This window comes from Trichomycterus rosablanca, chromosome 1 (assembly GCF_030014385.1).
Source record: "Trichomycterus rosablanca isolate fTriRos1 chromosome 1, fTriRos1.hap1, whole genome shotgun sequence".
Classification (NCBI taxonomy): Eukaryota; Metazoa; Chordata; class Actinopteri; order Siluriformes; family Trichomycteridae; genus Trichomycterus; species Trichomycterus rosablanca.
Window position 1 is genome coordinate 25,126,411 of NC_085988.1, and position 11,396 is coordinate 25,137,806.

At 38.0% G+C, this 11,396-nt stretch overlaps 1 protein-coding gene across 1 annotated transcript in view; it reads right to left on the reverse strand.

Annotated features, from left to right (window-relative positions):
• LOC134309206 (dedicator of cytokinesis protein 2) overlaps positions 1 to 11,396 on the reverse strand; it is a 235,737-nt gene that overhangs the window by 16,247 nt on the left and 208,094 nt on the right. The window contains exons 35-36 of the mRNA XM_062990847.1: positions 5,712 to 5,752; positions 2,262 to 2,352 (exon numbers count right to left, since the gene is read on the reverse strand). Of these exons, the coding sequence (XP_062846917.1) occupies positions 2,262 to 2,352; positions 5,712 to 5,752 (132 nt within the window). The remainder of the gene's footprint in view (positions 1 to 2,261; positions 2,353 to 5,711; positions 5,753 to 11,396) is intronic.

The window sequence follows — 11,396 nt, forward strand, 5'->3', positions numbered from 1 at the left end:
CCAGTCAGTTCCAGCCAAGGATATCGCTCTGCTTCAGTCTGTTTCTGCCAAGGACGTCCTTCCGCTCTTGACTGTCCCTGCTGTAGACATTGCTCCACTCCTGTCTGTTTTTGATGAGGACGTAGTTCCTCCTCAGCCCAAGTTTGCAGACCAGACCACTCTGCTACAGTCAGTTCCAGCAGAGTACATCACTCAACTCCAGACTGTTCCAGCTGAGGATATAGCTCCACTTCTGTCTGTTCTTGATAAGGACAAAGTTCCTTCTCTGCCCAAGTTTGTAGACCATGCCACTCTCCTACAGTCAGTTCCAGCCGAGGATGTCGCTCTGCTTCAGTCTGTTTTTGCCAAGGACGTCCGCTCTTGCATGTCCTTGCTGAAGACATTGCTCCACTCCTGTCTGTTCTTGATGAGGACGTAGTTCCTCCTCCGCCCAGGTTTGTGAACCATGCCACTCTCTTACAGTCAGTTCCAGCCGAGGATGTCACTCTGTTCCAGACTGTCCCAGCTGAGGACATACTGTAGCTTCACTCCTGTCTGTTCTTAATGAGAAAGTAGTTCCTCCTCTGCCCAAGTTTGTGAACCATGCCACTTTCTTACAGTCAGTTCCAGCCGAGGATGTCGCTCCACTTTAGTCTGTTCCTGCCAAGGACATCCTTACACTGCTAAAGACATTGCTCCACTCTGATCAGTTCCTGTCGAGGACATCACTCTGTTACTGACAAGAAGGTCGCTCTGCTCCTTTTAGTTCCTTTTGAGGATGTCGCTCTGCTCCTGTATGTTCTGCCTTCAGCCAAGTTGTAGACCATGCCACTCTACCACACTTAGTTCCTGATGAGTAACTCATTCCATCTTTGCCTAAGTTTGCAGACCATGCCTTTCTGCCATACCCAGTTCCTGCTAAGGACTTTGTTCTGCCTCTGTCCCAGTTTGCTTACTATATCATTCTGCCACAGTCAGTTGCTTATCAGGACATTGTTCCACCACCACCTGGGTTGCTCCAGGCACGTCCTGAAGTGATTTCTAACCTACCTCTTGTGTGAATTATATATTTTTTTCTCAATTATATACTGACCACCAAGTTTCTTTCAATGTTCCCAACCAGTCCTCCAATCCAGTTAAAGGTCCAAGCATGTCCTCTAGTCATAACACTGTTCCTAGCCAGTCATTTAAGGCTGTCACTATTCCCAGTGAGTCATGTGCATCAGGTGCCGCATGTTAAGTGTGTGTGTGTGTGTGTCGGGGGGGGGGTGTCTGTAACATCCTCTTCGGGTTTTCCTCAAGCTCTGCCATTTCCATGGCAGTGCTCTGCATGCTCTGTGTTTGTTTTCAGTTTCTGAGTCTCTGTTTCTCCCGCCCGTTTTTTACTACTCGTCTGTGATTAGCTTACAATGTCATTTTCTACACCTGCTCCCTGTTGGGTCTTTGATTCATTTGCATATTTATACCCCTTGTGTTTTGTTTGTTCCTGGCTGATTATTGCAATTTTGTACGAGTACAAAACACCTGAGCATGTTCTTTTGTCTAGCTTTCATGTGTTCTGTATTGAGTATTTCATGTTCTTGTCCTAGTTCGCAATCTTGCCTGGTTTTGACACTGATTTATTTAAGTTATTGCTTTGCTTTGTGTATTGATCTTATGATTTTGACCCATGTCTTTTTAATAAGACTTTGATTATGGATTCTGTCTTTAATAAAACAGTCACCATTGTCATGCACATGTGTCTAGTGTCCTGCCTTCTTCAGCAACCCAGTGTCACAATGTTACAGCATTTGTAAATAACGAAACAGTATGAATACCTTTATTGTATTAAATATAGAATTTTGTCAAACAACAGGCCTTTAGATTTATAGAAAATCTGCTTAGCATATATTTATAAATATTTATATAGTAGTGAAGACAGCAGAAATTGTTTTACCAGAGGATTATAGGTGAAGCCACATTACTCAGAGCAAAAATCAATGCAAATGAACATGACTGAGTGGAAAAGAGAGTACGTGATTGAAAAAAAAGTTCCATAAATCAATGGTGTTTAGGCTGCAGGAGTTAAAATGAATTCATAAATTGAGACTGTGACCCACAAAGAGCCACTGGACGTTGCCAGGGACAGCTGTAAATCAGCCAATATCCATTTCTCTGCAACTGCACTGGCCAATGTATTCCCATTATTGCAACGGTGACTTTGTGTCAGAGGTCAAACTGCATTTCTGTAGGTTATTGTAGGCTGTGTGTGTGTGTGTGTGTGTGTGTCTGTATGTGTGTACCTTAAGCAGTTTGGAATGCAGCAGTAGTGTGTATGCTGCCTCTGTGTAGTTCTCGTTCTCCAAATGAAGATCCCTCAACTTGTATAGGTACCTGCACCACATTAAAACACCCACTGTGTAATTATACACATACATAGGTTTTTTGTAAGAACCTCCACGGAAGGACAGTACTGGACATCTAATTCTGCACAATACAGGTTACAAAACTGAGATAAAAAAATCATGGTTCCATCAACAAACCTGAGAAAAAAAAAGTGCCTTTGTATGATAAACATTGTATTTGAGTGATGGAACACCACTTTTAAACACCTAGATATTTTATTAATGGGTGTTCTGTTTATAGAAATGGAGAATACTTCTGAACACTTAGCCTTGAGCCTTAGCATATATAATTGAAGTAATTGTAATCCTCAACAAACCAATTAGTGGCCCTGTCTGCCCTATGCAGTGTAGGTCCACATTGTAGATGCTATTTATAGGAACAGTGTTGTATAACAGTTTTATTTAATTCAATAACAAAGCTTTTTTTTCCTGTCCATAATTGTAATGTACTCATCATGAGTACAGAGGATTTTTTTTGTTTTGTTTATGCATTTTCTCCCTTTTGTCTCCCCACTTTTAGTGTATCCAATTAAATAATTGCATTTTGTTTCCTCTCTACTGATGTTGATCTCCACTCTGGTTGAGGACAGCCGTGACTAACACACGCCCCCTCCAACATGTGTGCAGTAGCCGACTGCATCGTTTCACCTGCACGAGAGTTCATATGTGGATCAGTTTTGTGTACGGAGAATCCCCTCCGGCACCTTGCCCTTGTACAACAGCCAATTGTTCATGTAGGTGTCCAGCCTGCCGGATGGCAGAGCTGAGATTCGAACCGACGAGTTCAAAATGTCAGCTCTGGTGTGCTAGCGTGTTTTACCGCTGCGCCACCTGAGCACCGAGTACAGAGGTTTTTTTTGTCCAAAATGCATCACAAAACCATTTAAACACCGGTCTTCAAAAGAAAACCAAGCACTGCATTATAAAACATGTATGTATTTTATTCATTTCAAATGTGTTTGGTTGGGTTAAGTGGCTTTGTGTAGGTCACAGGAATTTGTTTTCACAAGACTATGGACCTAATTTTGTGCAAAAAGATACAGTCAGTGCACCACACCATTGGAAGCATTTCTATTTTACATAATTTATTTTATACAGCTATAGATATATAGATATACAGATATAGATATAGCTTAGTGATTAAGGTACTGGGCTAGCAATCAGAAGGTCGCTTGTGTCCTAATTGGCACAAATATAAATCACAAGATGGTCAAACTGAAACTGTTCAGCAAGTCCCTTGAACTTCTGCCGCTTAACTGTATGCATGGACTTGCATGGAGTCACTTTAAATAAAATTGTGTGCCAAACAAATAAATTAAAATGGAAATGAAGGTCAACACCAATACTATCTTGAATAATGAACAATCAATAGCCAATCTAAATTAAGCCAAATAATTACAGTACTGTGAACCTTAAAAAGAAATACAATGGCTTCAAGGACTGGAGCAATGCCATGTGTTTGCCAGCTATAAGAAAAAATTATTATTAAAATGATTTAGAGCTAGAACTCTAGAGTGTCTTGTGCCAGCTCTTTACTTGATCATATCCCTAAAGGCTACACTGCCACCAGAGAATGAATAGTAAAGTTTTACATCAATAGTCAGAGATTTTCAATTAGTTGAATGGAGTATGTCCCACAGGAGTTAATACAGAACCTGGTAGAAGCTCAAGGTCAAGAAGAAGACACAAATCATAAAATGCATGGCAGAATTGGGACAAGCTGCAGGTATTACCTTTAAATATTCAGCCTGGTCTCTGTGTGAACAGAATGTGTAGTGAACATTTGTCAGGATTTAGCCAGGATCCCTCATCCATGGAGTCTAAGACATCCACGTTTTTTTGTGCCTCTAAGGTGGATGTAAGTCAAAAGGAGAAATCCATCTCTTTTTTCCCCTCGCTCTAATAGGCACCTGGCACACTTGCTGCAACACATTTCTTGAGACCTAAAGCATGAAAGTGAACCTTGTTTTTTTTAAACGACTGCAGCAGCTTTTTTTTTTTTAACACCCTTTAAGGCCAAAAGCTGCAAGAAAGTATTGGCAAATAGTTTTAAAAATACTCTGGAAAATTGGTAGAGAATTTGTTTTCAATAGTGATTGTATGTAGTTTTTAAATGTATTTTTTTTTACACTGATTAAAAGTAGATCACAGTGTTAACCATATTCACATACTCACCATGGGCTGAATGAAAATACTGCCTAAGGTTAGCATATTTGGAGCCATGGAACACAGTTTAACTGGGTAATGAATGAGAATCTTTAATTGGTTTATACTATCTATTTCTAAAGCTTCACCAAATGGTCAAAAGTATGTGGACACCCTACCATGAGTTTGTCGAACATACCATTCAAAAACTTATTAAATATATTATTAAATATTAAATTATTTTTACTGGCTTCTGTTAGTTTAAAGGCTATATTTGTGTGAACAATTAAATTTTCTTATCTTTTTAACTTTTTAACTGGGCATATTGTTTTACTGTTAACATAATTCTATAATGCTATAACAGCATGTTTGTGTTATTACCACATTGTTTATTGATGCTGCAAAGACACAACAGGCATTAAAACAAGATTTATTTCCTACACCATAATACAAGTCTAACATACTTTATGTTATTTATGTTATAACATGTTAATGCTATAACATTTATATATTAATGTTTTAACAGTTGTTATTATACTTTATGGCAAACTATGACCTTCTTATCTATATTTTTTTAAATGCTTCACACATTTTACCCCCAAGTTGCCACTATTGGGCCCCTTAGCTAAGCCCTTAATCCTTAATTTCTTGGTTGGTATTCAGTCACAATTGTAACTCGCTTTGGATTAAAGCATCTGTTAAATGCCATAAATGTGAAAGAGTTCTTTGCTTAATGGCAGGTTGTTCACTTGTGTTTAAGCTGTGGTTGGGTTTTGCACTAGAAGAAACAGTCTATTACCTGCATGTACTACACATCCACATTGTTGTAAAAGATGCATAATGTGGCTTGGTAAAGTCTTGCTGAAACAATTCTGCATGTTTCTGAAAAAGATCTCATCTGGATGGTAGCATATGTTGCATTAAAGTGTTCCATCTTAAATTCCTTCTGCCCTTCTGCTTTTTCATTTCATTTACCTCTATGTCATGTTTATTGTTTAGTCACACTTTCTTGTTTCATCCTCATACATTTAAACGTGTTGCTTGTCAATTTACTTCTTTTGCTACTCATCTGTCACTAAGAAACATTTTAAACATTGAATTTTCCCTTTCCAGCAATGACAGCCACAAACAACCATATAATTATCAACAGAAACCCAAACATGAACATATACAAAACACAAGTATATAGTTAAATCAAATTACCTGATGTACATTTCCTCACGATTGATGTCCTTGTAGAAATTCTGGAAAAGTTAAAATAAAACCAACATTACAACAAATATGTATTTTATGCATAATCTGTTTTTTGTGCAAACTTAACTGCAGAACCTGCTTTACACTATGCCTAATAGTAATATCTGTTTTATATAGTCTCTGTTTAGAGATAAGTGCCATTCAATCTGACCGAGCTTAATAAGATCTACCATGAAGAATGGGATAAAATGCCCAAATCCAGGTGTGTAAAGCTTGTATAGACATAACCAAGAATACTTGCTGCTGTAATTGCTACCAAAAGGGGCTTGAATATGATCACTTTTGTTATTACAAGATTTAAGTTTTTAAATTATTTTCACTTGGTCATTATGGGTAATTATGTGTAATATAAATAAAAAATGGGGTACCTTATGCTTTTGGTGTTTTGTCAATGCTGAGGCAATTCTGTTCAATTAATTTTATTTCATGGACATTTCAACATTAGACAACACAATTGCAAATATTTTTAATTAAATGTAATTAAAACCATAGTTGGAAATTCTTTATTATTCAGATTTCAGTGAGCATTAGTAGGTAAATACATGTGCTCTACCATTTACTGGTGCCTACCTGGGGGTTAGCTGAATATAACATTGTATTTACTTGTTCTTGTTCTTAAAGAAACTTCTTACTTCAATAAAATACATGTATGTCTTTGTTAGTGGTAACTTACATTTTAGTTTACTTCAGTTCAAGCTTTTTAAAGCCTTATTGATTACTCTCCAATTTCTCCATTTTTATCTCTCCACAAAAAGCAGAACTCTGTTAGTATTAATGAATTTTGTAACATAATTTTTATTTTTTGCATTTTTCCCAATTTTCCACCCAAACTAGTCATATCCAGTTACCCGATTGCATTGCGCTTCCTCTCTACTGACGCTGATCTCCACTTCTGATTGAGGAGAGCGAGACTGGCACATGCCCCCTCCGACACGTGTGCAGTAGCCAACTGCATCTTTTCACCTGCATAAAGCAAGTTCTTATGCGGATCAGCTTTGTGTACGGAGAGCCACACCCTGATCAACTCATTATTCCTCGACTCTGTCGACTCAACCAGCCAGCAGAGGTCGTAATTGCATCAGCTATATAAAGCCCTATCCGGCTTCCCACGCTGTATGGACAATAGCCAATTGTTGTTCATGTAGCTGGCCCGCCGAGCTGAGCTGAGTTGCGAACCGACAAGTTCCAAATGTCAGCTCTGGTGTGCTACATGTTTTATTCTGCGCCACCTGAGCGGCCTACAATTCAGAATTTTAGATGCATTTTAAGTGCATGTTTCAGGTAGATCAAAATAAGCTTTGTATCACACTTTCTAGCCTTTAAAGATCTAGTCCTCGGTACTGACTGGCTGCTGTTTCAGTGTACCACTGATTTGCTAGTTAATACTGAACAGAAGTCAAAGTGCTTCAGGTTCCATATCAGGTTGAAGAACTGTGATGCTTAAATTTATTGACTTCTTTCTCATTCAGCACTGCCATATATCTTTCACTACAACACTATCCAGAGATTCAGGAGAATTAAAATGTGCAATTCCTTATTTTTCCACAGAGAGGGCTTCTTTTTATTTAATCTTTCATCCAAAAATGATCTTATTACCACTTCTGTCTGCAACACTGTCATCTTAAATCTCAAAGAGACTATAGCTGAGATCTGAGAATCTACATTTTATTCAAAAAACTCCACTGGCAGATGGAAGGCATTATTGCAATGATAAAGTGAATCTGACACTAGAAATGAAAATTAAACTTGCATCTGAATCACAGTAACTGTGTTTTGATTATATTTGAAAAGCACATAATGACGTCTTAATTATGAGTTGATTTCATGATCAAGTTGATGACAGTTGTAAAAGTGAACTATGCATTTTAATGATGTACAAATTAGATGATGTATCTGCCTGATTAAAGACTAGGGCGAAAATCTGCTGATTTAGATGTGGGACAGTTGTAGCCTAGCGGTTAAGGTACTGGACTAGTAATCAAAAAGTCGCTGGTTCAAGCCCCGCCACTGTCAGGTTGCCACTGTTGGGCCCTTGAGCAAGCCCCTTAACCCTCAGTTGCTTAGAAAATATACTGTTACAGTACTGTAAGTCGCTTTGGATAAAAGCATCTGCTAAATGCTGAAAAAGCAAATGTAGATATTTTTGTACAGATGGTGTGGCATGGTGTTAGAAGTGCAGAATGTGTGAGTGCGCCACAGCTTCAGGCTGTCACTGTGTGGAAACTGGCATGCTGTCTCTGTGGATTTCCACCAGGTTGTCTGGTATCCTCCTACTTTTTGAAAACAAGCATAATCATGTGTGGACATGGAAGAGCAAGTATGGAAACGCATATGGACACGAGGACAAGATATAACACTTTCTACAAACATTATTTAAAAGTGAGGTTAGAACCCAGATCCTCAGGACCCTGGATCTATGGGTCACTTTAAAGTAAATGTAGGCCCATATCTTGAACCGTCATTTTAGAGAAATGAATTGTTTTAGTAGATACTGGGCACAAGATAGGAATATATTCTTGTTTGCACTACTACTAATGAAAATACCCCCAAAAACTAAAAACTACATTACATAAACATAATTTGTAGGAACTTGTGGTGTTGCAACATTTCAGCATTCTAACTGTATTCACAACATATTTTTAAAGATGACAAAACTCTGAGGACCTTTTAAAACATCTAGAAGAAAACACTCGTCTAGACATAGTCTATTACGCTAGCCCACCACAGCTGAAATCCAGGTCAAATGTATGTGATGCTGTCAGCCAGCCAGCCATCTACACAGACCTGACTGGCTATATTTATTCTACCTACCTAAATAGTAGGTAGAATTAGTACATCAATAAAAATTACACCACCCTATATTGTTTAGTGTAGTTGTAAATGATTAAAGTCTATTTTATCTAGTGAGTCTCAGAGCACAACATTTCGAGAAAATAAATGTATCAAATCACATTACTTTTGGCTAGACTAATCATTTTTGTCTAGATAATAAAAGCTGCATATTTATTTATAACATATTTATGTAACATTTAAATAAATAACTTGAGATAATCTCTTACCCCAAATTTTCAAGTGAAGTCACGTTCATTACAATTCATTAAAACATTATGTTTTGGCACTTAGCGGACGCTTTTATCTAAAGTGACTTACAGTATACAGCCTAAGCCATTGAGGGTTAAGGGTCTTGCTCAAGGGCCCAACCGGTGGCAACCTGGCAGTGGTGGGATTTAAACCAGCAACCTTCTGCTTACTAGTCCAGTACCTTAACCGCTAGGCTACAACTGCCAGGCTACAACTGCCCTACAGAAACATTACAGTTTCTTTAACTGCGGAGCATTCCACACTGTGCTTTTAGAAAGCAAAATTAGCTTTCCAACATGAAAACAGAATGTACAGTTAATCAATACAAATTAAATCACCTGTAAGGGACATGTAGATGCATTTAATTTATTTTATTTAATTGATTTTTTTTACACTCATATGCATTGGGTGTGCCTTAAACACCCAAATTTATAAAGGCTTGAGATTTCATAACTGAAATACTTGTGCTTTTTCTGTTCTGCAGTAACATAATTGGGTCATAAATTAGTAGTTTCTAAAACACAGTAAACAATGTCCACAGTTATTCAAGCTTTACATAAACATGGGCTGAGAGTATACTGAGCAGTGATGAGCAATGAATTTTTCAGTGGCTAATTTTGAAGCACTGGCCTCTTTACAAAACAGGATTCCCAAAAGTAAAGTTTGGCTAAATCGGAACAGTTCCAGGAGCTAATTAATGTCAGACTTGTTTTCTTGCTTTTTGTTTTTTTTTTCATCTAGGGAAAAATCCGTTTAGCATAGGATTACAATTTGCAATGGATGGATGGATGCAGTCAATGTAGCCCTATTTATATATGCACTATTTACACCGATTAGGCATAACATTACATTAACCACCTTCCTAATACTGTGTTGGTGCCCCTTTTGCTGCCAAAACAGCCCTGCAACTGTGATGCACTGTGTATTCTGACACCTTTCAATCAGAACCAGCATTAACTTCTTCAGCAATTTGAGCTACAGTAACTCGTCTGTTGGATATGATCACATGGTCCAGCCTTCACTCCCCACATGCATCAATGAGCCTTGGCTGCCCATGACCCTGTCACCGGTTTACCACTGTTCCTTCCTTGGACCACTATTAATAGATACTGACCACTGCAGACAGGGCTGGACTGGGAACAAAATTCAGCCCTGGACTTTTTTCTTGACCAGCCCACTACAAGTACATCGCACCACACATATCACCCCCTAATCAAATGTTAGATGATTGATATTAATAGTTTTCATCTATTTTACCACTAAAGTTAATAACTCACTATAATAAAAATTAAAATAATAAAAAAATAACTACAAACAAATATATATATTTCCAACACTTTCCTTTGGGATTAATAGTTCTATCCATCTATCACACACATAAAATTTACAATTTCTTAAATGGTTCTATTGGATTTCCCCATCCTGTCTAATTAAACCGCAAGAAATAAAATTAAATCTTCCTTTCATTAAACCTTTAACACTGGTAAATATGCTTTTTTCGCACTTTTATTCACACGTGATTCAAGTTTGTTCCAAATTAGCGCATTGCTCCGATGAGCAAAGAAATAAATCGCATGTGTAAATACTTTATATGTTGACAAGGGAAATTAACCATGTGAGCTATACACATAATCACTCTAAAAAATGTCCTCAACAACTGCATTTTCCTTTCTGTATTATAGAGGACAAGATAGTGTTTACTTTTTCTGAAGAGCAGAGACTAATGGTACCGTCTCAAATTATATCCACTATGTTGGACATGACATCATAGAACTTTTACAAAAATCGTCCTTAAAATGGCTGGTTTAAAGCCCCTGATATCCAACAGTAGCTTAGATAACTACTTATTAATCATTCAGCGACTGTTAAAAGAAATGTTTTGTACTGTTAGGAAGTACCCTAAGTAGGGCATAGGCGACATTTGAGATGGGCCCACAGTCTCTTCTTATGCTGCCTTCAAGTCGTGTCGGAAATATCGTATTTACGAGATGAGGGCACATGAACGGCAACTCAATGTCGTATTTACCAGTGGGAAACTCAGATTTTTCGATGAGCCCCGAGTTTCCGATGTGGGGGCTTGTCATTAACAAAACGTCATGGCGACTGCCGGTATGGATGCTGCCCCTACAGTAAACGGTAAAAGTTTTAGCTTATTAGTGGTACTTTTGCATGTTAAATGTAAAGTTCAAGCTTGTATACATTTTGTACACAACGTGCACTTGTTCTGATGAAGAATAGCAATAGTCCATTTTTACCCGACCAAAAACCACTTGAACGCACATCATGTCGTAATTACGACCTCCGAACTCCGAACAGCATCAAACGGCGTTACTAACGAAGCAGAGTCACTGAACACTAACTTTTCCTTTTCTGCTCTCTGGCTATGCTGCAGTTCCTCACTGCCAAACAGGTTGTCCAGTTTCCTGCACTTTTCTGCATCTGTTTGCAGCTTTTTCTGTTTTTTTATCACGGGCTTTTTCTGCACCTTCTTTACGCTTTTTCGACCCTTTATCTCGCACTCATTCATAGTTTTTGTACTGGTGGTTGTGATTA